Below are 15,412 nucleotides of genomic sequence, written 5' to 3'. Positions count from 1 at the left end.
AAGGACCAAAATAAAATTTGGTCATCTTCAACCTCAAGACCATTCTGTCCAGATTTTCCAGCAAGGTTAAAATGAATTTCTTAACCCATAAAAGTTAATTTAAATCAATTAACTCATAAATCCTTATTTTCAACAACATATTAATTAATCACCTAATATTAAACCCTTAATAATCATAAATCAATCTTAACAATATAAACTTTCAATCCTTATAACCCTAATCTCTTCTTTAATCATTCCATAAACAAACTATAATCGAAAGTAATACAAAAAGAATCACTTACTTGCTACTTCCACCTTTCTTGAACCAAAAACACAAGATTAAAAACTAAACTCTTTGGTTTGAGGAGGGGAGGGTCATGGTGGCTTCAAGAATTAGAAGAGAGAAAAGAAATTCTCTTGCAACTCTTTCTTAAATACCTAGGTTAACTTAGGTTGGGTTTGGGCTCACTTAGGTTTAAGTTTGGGCCAAAAGTTTGGGTCTTACAACACTGCTCTTTGCATTAATGGAATGTATTCTTATGTTCTAATTTAGATTAATATAACATATGTGGAGAACTTGTGCAAAGTGGAGTTGATTGTTATATCATCAATGCTGATAAAATATAACAGAAACATTTCTTATATGGATATCTACAACAAACTAGCTTACGGATTCGAGCTCTCTTTAAATGAAATTTATTGTGTAGTTTGCAGAGGAGAAAAAAGGTGCAACCTTCTAGGCCAGCATTTTCCATGCCCCTCAAAAGGTAGGGATAACTATCTCTTCAATAATTTTCTTGTGAGATTTGCTAATTTTACTATATTGTCATCTATTACATATATTATTGGCAGTATAATCAAATAGATCCATCCATTTTATCTTCTTTTTTTTCACGAAAAGTAAAATCAAGAATCATCTACCCTAAAATACTCATAGCATAATTAAGAGTAGCAACTGCAATGATCATGTTTATCTAAAAGCAAGATACTATAAAATACAATAAAACAACAATAAAACCTTAATCCTAAACTGAAAAAAGTTTCTATCCCTAGCTTATCTATCCAATCATTTATTTTAGATGGTAGTAGAATGGGGTAGGGAAAATATACTAGCTTTCAACTTAATATATCTAACCCACCTAATTATTTTTATGTTCATGCAGTAGAATGTTGGCTCACAATGATGCTCATTGGTAAAAACTTAAAATTTTTATATTTGAGTGCATAAATTCTTTTAATCGCATAAATTCTTTTGATCACATAATTTTCAAGTGGTAAAAAATACGAACAACAACTAAAATCATTTCACTGATAGTTTTACTGCACAAGGCACTAATTGTTGGAAGGCAAAAAATTTTTCAATCCATTTGTGTTTGCCTTTTTGATTTACACATGCCTAACGATCTAAAATACTCATAGCATAATTAAGAGTAGCAACTGCAATGATCATGTTTATCTAAAAGCAAGATACTATAAAATACAATAAAACAACAATAAAACCTTAATCTTAAACTGAAAAAAGTTTCTATCCCTAGCTTATCTATCCAATCATTTATTTTAGATGGTAGTAGAATGGGGTAGGGAAAATATACTAGCTTTCAACTTAATATATCTAACCCACCTAATTATTTTTATGTTCATGCAGTAGAATGTTGGCTCACAATGATGCTCATTGGTAAAAACTTAAAATTTTTATATTTGAGTGCATAAATTCTTTTAATCGTATAAATTCTTTTGATCACATAATTTTCAAGTGGTAAAAAATACGAACAGCAACTAAAATCATTTCACTGATAGTTTTACTGCACAAGGCACTAATTGTTGGAAGGCAAAAAAATTTTCAGTCCATTTGTGTTTGCCTTTTTGATTTACACGTGGCGAAGGAGGCATACATTAATGTATCAGAATATTGAAGAATTTCTGCAACATTAGAATAGCTTCAAACCAATAAAATACTTTTATTCAAAAATTTTTAAGAAATAACCAATGGCTTTAAGAATAAGCTGGGCTAAGGAGGCTATGGATTTGTCTATGAAGGGAAGCTTCGTAGTGGAAGTCTTGCAGAAATGAAGATATTGGGCAAGTCTAGTGGAAATGGCCAAGATTTCACTAATGAAGTAACAAAAATTAGAAAGATTCACCATATTAATATGGTAAGACTAGTTGGCTTTTGTGCTGAGGGATCAAATCGTGTGCTTATATATGATTTCATGCCTAACGAGTCACTTGACAAATATGTTTTATCTCAATAAGGGAATACCCTTTTAAGCTGGAAAAAAATGTATGAAATTTCTCTAGGAGTGGCTTGTGGCATTGAATATCTACACCAAGATTATGATATGTAGATTCTACATTTTGACATTAAGCCTCAAAATGTGTTTTCTTAATGAGAATTTCACTTCAAAAGTCTTTGATTTTGGACTTGTTAAATTGTATCCTACAAACTACAACACTATCACTTTTACTGTAGCAAAGAGACACAATAGGATCTATTGCACTAGAGTTGTTCTATAAAAACACTGACAATGTTTCTGTAGAAAATGGTTTTTCTTATTACTTTTGTTTACATTATACGACTATATATATATATATATATATATATATATATATATATATGAGAATTTGTTTGATTGTTACAAGAATTATAAATAACATTAAAAACTATAATTACTAAGAATCAAAACTGATCTTCAGTTACTCAATTAGTTTTGATTGAGAATAGGAAATATCTCTTCAGTTATACAATCAATAAAGGATATCTCTCTAACATCTTCTTTCAAACTTCATGGGCCTGTGCGAACAAGTTTGTGAGTAAAAAGAACATGACGATTCTTGTAAAGAGGCTTGGTAAGCAGATCGGCAAGTTGATATATGGAAGGGATAAAGCAAACACGATGGCTTCAAAGTGCAACCTTCTCATGAACAAAGTGATAATCAAGTTCCATATGTTTAGGGTGGGCATGAAATACAGGATTAAAAGCCATGTACGTAGCATTGAGGTTATCATAATGCAAGAGAAAGAGAAACTTAATATGAGCACCAAGTTCATAGAGCAAGTAGGCTAACCAAGTAGACTCTGCACGAGCATGGAAAAGAGAATGATACTCAGACTCAGCACTGGAACGAGCAATGGTAGGTTTCCTTTTAGAGCACCAAAAGACCAAGTTAGTGCCAAAATAAACAAGATAACCAGACATTGAACGACAAGATTTGAACAGCCAGCCCAATTAGCATCAGCATAGGCACCAAGATAAATAGGATAGTGCTGAGGACCAAAGATCAAACCATGGTCAAGTGAGCCTTTGATCTAGCAAAGTATGTGCTTAACAGCAATTAAATGAGGGATGCGTGGTTGACTTATGAATTGAGCAATAAAATTAACAACGAAGGTAATGTCAAGGCAAGTGATTGTCAAGTACTATAAGGATCCAACAATTTCACAAAAGACAGATGGATTGGGGAGGAGAGCACCATCATTATAAGTGAGAATATCCTTTGATGACATCAGAGTACTCATACGTTTACTAAGCCGCATATCATGCTTCAAGAGAATATCATATGCATATTTGAGTTGAACGATATGAACATTTTTATTTTGAGATGTAACCTGCAAATCGAGAAAGTAGTGTACATTTCCAAGATCTTTGATGTCAAAGCCCCGACTTAAAGCATTAATAAAACTATGTAAAAGTTGATCATCACTATCGGTGACTACAATGTCATCAACATAGAGGAGAAAATAAATTGTATGACACTCGTGTTGGAAAATAAACAGAAATGAATCAGCCAAGCTCTGAACAAAGCCAATTGATAATAAGAAGCATGTCATTTGGTGAAACCATGCACGAGGAGCTTACTTGAGGCCGTAGATGGCCTTATTGAGCTAGAAAACATGAGATGGTTATGACTAATTAATGAATCTCAGTGGTTGTGTCATATGGACATCTTCTTTAAAAAAGCCATGAAGGAAGGCGTTCTTAACGTCCAATTAACGAAGTGACCAACCTCTAGATACAGCAAGAGAAATCATTACATGAATAGTTGCAAGTTTAATAATAGAGCTAAAGGTATCTATATAGTCTACACCTTGTTGTTGATGAAATTCTTTAGCCACAAGTTGTGCTTTGTGATGTTCAATTATGCCATCTAGGTTATGCTTTACTTGAAATACCTACTTGCAGCCAACAAGATTTTGAGAGGAAGAAGAAGGAACCAATGTCTAAGTTTTATTTTTCAGCAAAGCATTGATTTTATCAGCCATTATAGCATGCCATATCACATGTTTAGAAGCTTGAGTGTAGAATGTGGGCTCTGTATTTTCAATGACAGTGAGGAGAGCAAGAGGAATTGGATATTTAATAGTGTCATCCGTGTGAATTTTAGGTTGCACAATATTATGTTGTAGACATATCCTCTTGGGTGGAGAGGGTAGTGTTCTTGGTGGCACAGGAAGAGACTGAGGAGCAGGTGATAAAGATGTGGATGATGCTAGAGGATTAGAGACAAGAGAAGGATCACTTGAGACCAGTCGTGGAACAATTGCATCAGGGACAGATGGCTACATAGAGGTGGATTCTATCTGTAAAGTAATTGGATGTAATGAACTTCGGCACTGATAAGTGAGGATGAGGGCGGCTATGGGTGCTATAGACTGGGATGGAGCCGATAATGTTATAATCAAGAATTCAACATCCACTTCACGCTGCTCTAGTTGAGACATAAGATAAGGAGAGTTGTTGTTATCAGCAGGTGAGTTTAGACCAGAAGAAACAAGTTGTGAGAGTTCTGAACTGGACAAAAGTGTGAATTCCAATAGGCCAGCATTGAGAATTGAATGTGCCTACAACTATTTATAAGAAAAAATTATTTCGTTACAAATAACATGCTTAGAAATATAGACACAACCAGTGGTAGGATCTAGACAATAATAACCTTTGTGTTGAGAGCTGTAACTAAGAAAAACACATTCAATGCTATGACTCGAAAGTTTATTAGAGACATAAAACCCAAGATGAGGAAAACAAAAACATCCAAAAACCCGAAGAAAGGAATAGAAAGGCGGGTTACCATAGAGACGAGTATGTGGAGTATCCCAATAAAGAGTGGGTGTAAGAAGAAGATTAATAAGGTAAACAGAGGTTAAAACAGCTTTAACCTAAAGATTATGTGGAGTACCAGAAGTGAGGAAGTTGCGAGTCATTGTAGCAATATGACGATGTTTATGTTCAGCAAAGCTATTTTGTTGTGGTGTGTGGGGCCAAGAAAGTCTTTGTTGAATTTCCAAGGATTTACAATAATGAGAAAATGCATTATTGACATATTCTGTCTCATTATCACTTTGAAGAAATTGAATGGTTTGGTGAAAGATGTTTTAAATATCGGCAACTAAAGTTTGAAAATAAGTGAGGATTTCATTTTTATAACATATGGGGTAAATCCAAGTGTAGTGAGTATTCATCGATAAATAAAATATAATATTTGAAACCATTTACAAAAATAGTAGAGGCAGGACCACACATTATTGTGTATAGAATGAATAGGAGTGATAGCAGTCTCTTTGTTAGAATTAAAAGGTAATTGGTGAGATTTGCTAAGTGCATAGTCTCGGTATTAAAAGGTAATTGGTGAGATTTGCTAAGTGCATAGTCTCGATAAAAAAAAAAAGGAAAAGATAATTTGGAATTAATTGTAGTACTTAGACGTGCAAAGACATTTGATGACGGATGACCTAAATGAATTTTGCTAGATGGAGGAGTGAACAGAAGCAATGGCTTGCAAGAAGTAGAGATGCTTGATAGAGTAAGTGGATACAAACCATCTTTACAAGGGCCTTAAAACAATAGACATCCAGTGTATAAGTAATAGATTTGATAGAAGTCAGGTATAAAGAAAAAGAAAATATGATTATCTTTAGTAATACGAGCAACAGATAAAAGATTTTTACAAATAGATGGAATACAGAAGACATTTTATAAAGTAAAGGTGGAAGAGCCTAATAAAAAGGGAAGGTTACCAGTATGGAAAACGGACATTGAGTTCCCTTTACCCATATAGATATTATACGGCCCACCACAAGGTTAAGAATTATTAATAGGCATGGTTGTCATATGATGAGTTGCCCCTGTGTTTGGATACCAGTTTGGATCAGCAGCATAATGTACACCAGCAAATAGAGTGGCAATGTTTGGACCAGAAAATCTATATGGACATTGAGAAAGTTCATAGTGACTTGAGTGACAATTGGGACACCATTGAGGTGCTGGGCCAAGAATACCATTTAATGGATATGAGCAGCCCTAGCTGGTGAAGTAAATGGCCCCAATAGAGGCACATGTTGTTATTGTATAGGAAAAGAAGACCCAACCTGTGATTGTGGAGGGGCACGCTGTTGAGAAAAGCTACCACGTCTGAAGCGACCATTGTTGGGATGACCACTAGTGGGAAATTAATGGCTAGTATTAGAGCGGTAATCATGACGGGTAGAGGGAGTTTGGCTGTGATTGAAAAGAGCAATGACTGTAGGAGAATCAGCAAGAAGAGATTGTTGAGCATCAAAAGAGAGAATTCAAGCCTGAAGTTTAGTGAAATCTAGGAGCGGAGGATTTTGAGTGAGGATGATATGAAGCATGAGATAATTAGGGCCAAGACCATGAAGAGTGGCGATGACCAAATTCTCATCAAGATCAGGCTTGTTAATAGAAATCAAAGCATCAATAATTGATTTAGCATGATGAAGATAAGTGTCAATAGATTGAGTGCCTTTATTGAGATCAAGAAGTTGCATGTTGAGATTGGTTGTACCGGCTACAGACTTTTAGGAAAAGTGACGTTCAAGACAGTCCTAAATTGCCTTTGATATGTCGAAACCAATGGTAAGCTGTGCAATGTTTTTTGTTACAGTAGTGGTAAGGATGCTAACAATTTGTTGGTCGATGATCAACCAGCTAGCATGATCAGGATTAGGAATGGATCTTACAAATTGAGTGTCAGTAGCAGTAGTTAGGATGGTAAGAGATGGTTCAGGAATGGTGCCATCAACATATCCCCAAAGTTTGGCATCGTGAAGGTAAGGTTTGATTTACCGAAGCCAGGTGAGATAATTGGTTTCAGTAAATTTGGTGAGTTGAGCAATATTTCGAGAGAGAGTCGAAGAGATGGTGGCCATGAGAAAGAAAAAGGGAAAAGGAAGAGAAACACCAAAAGAAGAGAAATAGGTAAGAATCGTAGGTTTAGGCTGATACCATGTAGAAAATGGTTTTTCTTATTACTTCTGTTTACAATATACAGCTATATATATATATGAGAATTTGTTTGACTGTTACAAGAATTATAATAAGAATCAAAACTGATCTTTGGTTACTCAATTAGTTTTGATTGAGAAAAGAAAATCTCTCTTCAGTTATGCAATCAATAAAGAATATATCTATAACAGTATCACATAAAGCTGATGTTTATAGTTCTGGAACGTTGTTATTGGAAATGGCTGGAAAAAGAAATAACATTAATCCAGTGGCAGAGATTTCCAGCGAAAACTATTTCCCCCCTTGGGTTTATAACCAAATTGTCGAAGAAATACTTGAAATTGAAGATGCAAAAGATGAAAAGAAAAGAAAATGATTATTGTAGCCTTGTGGTGCACACAGATGCAGCGAATACCATTGTTTTTTCTTGGAGCAGTGAATGGCGTGATGGGGAACTGCTAAGAAGAAGTCAACCATGGATCCATTAAAGAAAAGGGTGGGGGAAAGTGTAGTCAAATTTGTCACCTTTGCATTTTCCACAACTCACATGTATGATTTTCTTTATGAATATGGGTTTTTTGTTTTTGTTCTTAAAGATGCATCAGCTAACGCTGCCCAGATGCTGGAAATCCCAATAATTTTGAAAGGGACTCCAATAATAGCATTTTAAATTGCAATATCCATAGGCCTTTTTTTTTTTTTTAATAAAAATAAATGGATACCTTTCCAAACCAGGGAATATAGTCGATTGTTTATGAACCAAATGGGGAAAAAAAAACTAAGTCGAGTTTGAATTAATTTGTGCGCATGGCAGACATCGTATTTGATAATATGACTATGAATAGTGTAAACATTTTTTTATATATATATTCCATTGCCAAATAGCTTTTTAAAAGAGCTTATTATATTTAAATATATAATTATTTAAACAATTTAGGATCATCTAGTTAATTTAACATATTTAAAAATAATTTAAATTATTTTTAATTAATTTAACATTAAATAATAAATTTAAAAAAATAAAAAAATAATACAAATTAATTGGATAAGCTTGTCAAATAAATAATTGATCAAAACAATCTTATAAAAAATATAAATTAAAAAAATAATAAGAAAACAGTATTGCAATAAATAATATTTTAATATTTTTGTAAGATTCGTGAGCATCATATTTTTATAAAAAAAGTAAAGTATTTTTTTGTTTAGTATTTTTTCAAAATATGTAAATTAAAAAAAATTAAAATAATACTTTTTTTATTTCTAACTTTTTATTACTGGAGATGCTCTAAGATCCAAAGGGGTGCCCTTGCTTTTACATTATCAACACATTTCATGCCCTCGTAATTGCAGAACCTCTGACTTTCGTTGAATTAATTTGTGCGCATGGCAGACATCTTATTTGATAATATGACTATGAATAATGTAAACATTTTTTATTTATTTTATGTATTCCATTGACAAATAGCTTTTTAAAAGAGCTTATTATATTTAAATACATAATTATTTAAATAATTTAGGATGTTAGAGTTAATTTGATAGGTTTAAAAATAACCCAAATTATTTTTAATAAATTTAATATTAAATAATAAATTTAAAAATAATTAATTAAAAAACTAAAAAATAATACAAGTCAAATGAATAAACTCGTTAAATAAATAATTAATTAGAATAATCTTGTAAAAAATACAAATTAAAATTAAAATAAAAAATAGTATTATAATAAATAGTATTTAAGTATTTTTGTAAGATACATGAGAATAATATTTTTATAAAAAAAGTAAAATAGTTTTTTACTTAGTAATTTTTTAAAATATGTAAATTAAAAAAAATTAAAATAATACTTTTTTTATTTCTAACTTTTTATTACTGGAGATGCTCTAAGCTCCAAAGAGGTGCCCTTGCCTTTACATTATCAACACGTTTCATGCCCCCGTACTTGCAGAACCTCTGACTTTCTTGAGATGTCTGCAACAAAGATCCTCCTTGCCAGTCACACAGGCACAGCTCTTGTTCTCTTTCTCATCATATGTATCCAAGTCCAAACTTGCAGATCACAGACTAATCATGTTTGTGCTCCTTCTTCTTGTGGCCGTCTCCATAACATCAGCTTGCCTTTTAGGCTAAAAGGGGATCCACCAAACTGTGGTTTCTCTTTCTACGAGCTATCATGTGAGAACAATCAGACAGTCCTGTACATGTATTCAGGAAGATACCTTGTACAGTCTATTAATTACAATAACTCCACAATTAGAGTTGTTGATTCCAACGTTAATAAGGGTAACTGCTCCTCTCTCCCTCAGCATTCTTTGACAGGAAGCAACTTCAGTTACAGAGACCCTTTCGATTGGCGAACCTCCTTTTGGTCACCCAGTAATGAATCACAGAAGATAATGATGTTCATGAAGTGTGCGAATCCGGTGAAGTCTCCTCTTTATATGGATACTGCTCCCTGCATCAATGTAACAAATTCTTATGTTCTAATTGAGGCCAATTTGTCATATGTGGAGAACTTGTGCAAAGTGGAGCTAATTGCTATGTCATCGTTGCTGATAAAAGATTACAGAAACATTTCCTACATGGACATCCACAATAGACTTGTCTATGGATTTGAGCTTTGGTGGAAAGAAGTATTCTGTGGAATTTGCAAAGGAAAAGAAAAGTGCTACCTCCCAAGCGACGGTTTTCCCTGTCCCACAGAAAGTAAGCAATTACTGTCTTGTTTTACCGTGTGTGGATCCCTTTGTTTTCAAGAAAAATCATAGCTCAGCTGAAACTTTGAATTCCTTGCATATTTGACAATACTAACCTTGTTTTGATCAAACAATCTTGGTAGAGTTAATGGCACCGACTGAGCCACTTGGTCATAAATTATTCCATTTTCGTTTATAATCGCAGCACTCTTGTTCTGTTATAGATTTATCTTCCCTCTTTTTTTGCTGATTTTATCTGTTTTTCGTAATGTGTAGGTATATTTGAACAAATAATCAACCAAATCAGATGTAAGGATTCTCTCTCCATTTTATTACTGGCTCTTGCTTTGCATAAGCATACACCTAGCAGCTAGCACTGATCACTTCCCCCACATCACCATGAAAAATTTCTGCAGAAAATGTTTATCTAGCCACAAGATGTCATCATAATGTAGATAAAAATTTAGTCTTTAAAGAGGTCATTTTTGGCTGTGAATTTTAGAGATGGAAAATAGCTCACAATGCCTATGGACCTGATAGAATGGTAAATGGATGCTATCCGTTGTTTATAGATATGGTTTCGAAAACGAAGCTGCAACAGCATGCATAAATACCAAAAAATAACAGGAGCCTCTTAGTCTATGCATTGGTAGGCCAAACATGTGATCATGTTAGGCAGGGTGAGTATTTCATGAGGACAATGTTTCTAGCCCCTCCCTTTCTCAGCTTGCATTTGGTTTAGAAGATAGTGTAATTGGGTTTCAGCTATCTGATTATGACTCCCCTGATTAATGTTATTTTGTTCTTACAGCACTTTGGTGGTTTATATTGATGATGATTGGTAAGAGCCTTTCTGTTTCTTTGGATTATAAGTTTAAATCATATTTTCCAGCAGGCAAAGATGCCAATAGCAGCTGACTTTCTTTTTCCTGAAATTTTTACTACACAGCGGGACTCATCATTGTGAGAACTGTACTGTGCAGTCCATTTGTGTTCGCATTCTTGATATATAAATGGCTAAGGAGACATTTATCGATGTATGACATTATTGAAGAATTTTTGCAAAGTCAAAATAACTTTGCACCCATAAGGTACTCATACTCGGATATTAAGAAGATAACCAATGGTTTCAAGGAAAGGTTAGGTCAAGGAGGCTATGGATCTGTCTATAAAGGGAAGCTTCGTAGTGGACATCTTGCAGCAGTAAAGATGCTGGACAAGTCCAGTGCAAATGGTCAAGATTTCATCAATGAAGTAGCGACAATTGGAAGGATTCACCATGTTAATGTTGTGAGATTAATTGGCTTTTGTGCTGAGGGATCAAAGCGTGCGCTTGTATATGATTTCATGCCTAATGGATCACTTGACAAATATGTTCTATCTCGACAAGGGAATACCACTTTAAGCTGGCAAAAAATGTATGAAATTTCTCTGGGGGTGGCTCGTGGCATCGAATATCTACACCGAGGTTGTGACATGCAGATTCTACATTTTGACATTAAGCCTCACAATGTTCTTCTTGATGAGAATTTCGCTCCAAAAGTTTCTGATTTTGGACTTGCTAAATTGTATCCTACAAATAACAACACTGTCATGCTTACTGCGGCAAGAGGAACAATAGGATACATAGCACCAGAATTGTTCTACAAAAACATCGGTAGTGTTTCCTACAAAGCTGATGTTTACAGTTTTGGTATGTTGTTAATGGAAATGGTTGGAAAGAGACAGAATACAAATCCGGTGACAGAGAGTAACAGCGAAAACTACTTCCCTGATTGGGTTTACAACCAAGTTGTTGATGGAAGGGTTGAAATTGGAGATGCTACAAAAGATGAAAATAAATTGGCAAAGAAAATGATTATAGTGGCGCTGTGGTGCATACAGATGAAGCCTATTAATCGTCCTCCAATGAACAAAGTTGTGGAGATGCTTGAAGGAGATGTTGAAAGCCTAGAATTTCCTCCAAAACCTGTTCTATTTCCAGATGAAACACCTCCGAATTACACTTACTCTACAGACGAAACATGTTCATCTTCTATGGTATTTGACTCGAATGAAACAATTAGTTTACTTGTAAACTCTGGTTGAATAACTAATCTGTAAAGGCTCAATTTTACCTTCTTTCTGCAAAAATTTTACTCATGTACATACTTTGAGGATAGTGAGATTCCTTGGCAGAGATTTTTCTCTCAAAATTGCTGAGAATTCTTTCTTCTTAGTTTGAGCAATTTTCTAATGTGTATTAGTGTTGAGGTTACCTTCACTGCAGAGCTCAGCCTATAACAATTAACTTGACTTCAGGTAAGAAACGGCATGTGCCTCACCATGATGCCCATCAAACTTAGTAAAAAAATGAAATATATGTGCAATTAATTTATTGTATGGTATGTCATGCAAAATTACACTTTTGGAAACTAGTTCAGAACCTTTAGTGGAAGAAAAATTACATTGCTGGGCTTAATCATGATCTTACTTTCCATCTCTGAATCGCAACCAGGTCATGGTGAAGCTGTCCGCTAGCCATATTTGCATTCATTCTTCCTGCACCAGAAAGGCAAAAGGATTCTGAGGCATTGCAAATATGTTTCCTTCTCCTTCCAACATTTGAACTTCAGTTTTCATTGAGGGACGATCCATAGGGTGCCACTGAATGCACCAAAATCCTACAATCGCAAGTTTCTTTGCAATTTCTGCATCCTCCGCTTTCTGGATCCCGAGTCTCAGCTCTTCTCCTCCAGCTAAACAGTTGTATATCCATTCTGGGAAGTATACTTGGCCAGTGTTCTCTGCTGTATCATCTGTATTTTTCCTGCCCCCAACGATTGCTAGCAATACCATCCCAAAACAGTGAACATCAGACTTATAGCACACGTTCCCAAAGTTCCTAGAGAAAACTTCAGGTGCAATATAGGCCATAGTCCCTCAAGCTATAGTCATGGAAACAGCACTTTGAACCTTGGAACATAATTTTGCCAGACCGAAATCAGAAATTCTTGGATTGCAATTTTCATCCACAGGATATTCTGAGGCTTAATGTCAAAATGAAGGATTCTCTGGTCACATCCTTGATGAAGATACTCGATGCCTCTGGCGATGCCAAAGGGAAAAATCCTGAAGCTTCTTCCAACCGAGAGGTACACTCTTTCCAAGAACTGAAGTAAAATTTCTATAGTGATTCATCTGCAAGGTACTCATAAACTAGGGTCCTTTTGAATCATAAACTAAGCGAACAATGTTGACATGTTTCTCCCATTATTCCTACTTCATTAATGAACTCGTCCCCGTTTCCTGTCGAAACAGTTCTTCACAGCAACAAAGATTTCAACAGAAAGCTTTCCCTTAAACACTTTTCCGAGTTCCCGGACCCAGAATTTCCTTTAAGTCATTTGTAATCCTTTTGATATCGGCATATGAATATCTTGCAGGCTTGTGAACTTTATAATCCTCCAAAATCTTTCAACCCTCTATTGGTTTTCTGTTTGCTGCTTTGTCAGACCTTAATCTGCGGTAGAATGCAACAACCAATAGTACTAGAAGAAACGAACCAATAGTTGTAACTGCATAAAAAAATTACTAGTCAAGAATCCATGTCTTCTACACAATTACTACAGGCAAGAAAATATTAACACAGCATAAAAGCGGAAAGCACAGACAACCCACCAGCAGCCACAATCTTTCTTGTGGTTCCTGAAATAGAAATGGTTTCTTTTAGCTTGTAAAGTTGACGGAACTTGGAAGAATCATAAGATACTGCAAAACTATCATACAATGTGGAAGTATGAATATACCTCTAGTTGATTTGGGCTTGTCATAACATTCAGTTTCAAGCATGGAAGTGTTAGCCTTCAATTTACTGTACTTGCCTTGCTCTTCACAAAATCCACATTCTGGTCTGGTCCAATTCAAAGGAAAACTATTGTTTCCTCTAATGATTTCATCCGGAAATGATGAAATGTTATACATCTTGGTATAAGATATTATGTCACAACCCAATTTCCGATCCACGACTAGCATATAGGTTTAAACTTACATACAAACTTATTTTTTCAAATAACTCAAGCATTGTTTAACAAAACACTAATATAAAATTTAGTTTATAATATAATTTAAGAGTTAAATACAAACTTTTGTAATTGCGAATTATTAACTAGACATACTCAAAAAGTACTAATTACAATTAAAGAACAAACTCTAAAGGTAAAAAATAACAAGTTGCTAGCAAATTATAAGCATAAAAACTATAAATAATATAAAAATAAGTTCAACAATTCAGTGAACAATACACATACATAAGATAATATAATAATAATAAATATATAAACATATAAATATGAATTTAGATTCTTGTAATAAAGTTTTCAAATAAACCATAATAAGAATATTATAAAATAAAACTAGTAAAAAATCAAAATATAAGGAGCATCAAGTTTTGTATTTTAGAATGATTAGTCCATATAAATTAGTAACTTCCTCAACCAACTAGGATTTTAGATACAATATATATAAAAGTTAATACAACTGGCATACTAAAAATATAAAAAGCAAATATAAAAAAGAATCCTATTAATATCTTGCAGTTACAATATCAAGATTTTCTAAATATATATATATATATATATATATATATATATATATAAAATACTAAAAACCGACAGGAAAAGCTCATCCTAATCGATCCAGCCTTAGTGTGGTCTCCATCTACACTCCATCTGCACATCAAAGTTTGAAAAACAGAGACAAGAAGAAACAAGGAAATTGAGTGGTGTTTTCTGCTAAAATTTTTCTTACTACTTTTATTTTCTCGTCCTTTTATTTTTATTTTTTGTTATCTTAAAAGAAAATGACAGTATAAAAACAAAGAAAAATCAAAAGAGTGAGAAGTGACGGTGAAACAAAACAGAGAGGGGAGAAGAAGATCAGCTAATTAAATACATAACAACGTCGATGATACAAGCTACATTAACAACAACTTGAGCTAGCATGATCCAAGTTATATATCATCATTGTTTAGCAATGTGGCCCATAAATCACTTAATCTTTTGATTAGTTGAATTTCATTTTTCTGGTTTTTGCACTTTATCATTTAAGATTGTAGTTTATATTGCTTTTAACTTTTCTCATGTATTCTTTTCTTGATTAATCTCCAGGTTAAAAAAAGGATTAAACTTGTTAATCTTGATTTTTCAACCCTCTAATCTCCTCCCTTTTCATCTCTTTTCGCTCCTCTTCAACTCGATTTCTTTTAACCCTCGACTTTTTACTGCTCCCATCTTACTTCTCTTAAATCTCTCTTTTTTTCGGTATCACATGAATTATGAACTAAATGGATGAGCTTAAGCCTAAGAAAAAATTCAGACGCATCAAATGATTTTTCTAATAAAAACATGCATAATTTTTTATCTAATCATTGAATCATACTTCAATTTTACCACTCTGTTTTATAACAATGTCGGCTAAAGTTCAGGTAGGGAAGGTCTTAAAACTAAACCTAAGTTGTTT

General features: G+C 33.8%; 1 protein-coding gene and 1 pseudogene across 1 annotated transcript; one reads left to right on the top strand and one right to left on the bottom strand.

The window, feature by feature from the left end:
- Positions 1-9,126: 9,126 nt before the first annotated feature.
- On the top strand, positions 9,127-12,131 carry LOC105110502 (probable receptor-like protein kinase At1g67000). The gene is made up of 4 exons (XM_011005571.1): positions 9,127-9,923; positions 10,190-10,222; positions 10,725-10,754; positions 10,863-12,131. Exons 1-4 carry the CDS (start codon positions 9,185-9,187, stop codon positions 11,999-12,001), a joined length of 1,941 nt encoding a protein of 646 aa, XP_011003873.1. The 5' UTR covers positions 9,127-9,184; the 3' UTR covers positions 12,002-12,131.
- A 244-nt stretch (positions 12,132-12,375) lies between these two features.
- LOC105110520 (glycerophosphodiester phosphodiesterase protein kinase domain-containing GDPDL2-like) lies at positions 12,376-13,927 on the bottom strand (annotated as a pseudogene).
- Between the last annotated feature and the right edge of the window lie 1,485 nt (positions 13,928-15,412).

This window comes from Populus euphratica, unplaced genomic scaffold (assembly GCF_000495115.2).
Source record: "Populus euphratica unplaced genomic scaffold, PopEup_1.0 scaffold288.1, whole genome shotgun sequence".
Taxonomy (NCBI): Eukaryota; Viridiplantae; Streptophyta; class Magnoliopsida; order Malpighiales; family Salicaceae; genus Populus; species Populus euphratica.
This window is presented reverse-complemented; position numbering and strand designations above follow the sequence as displayed.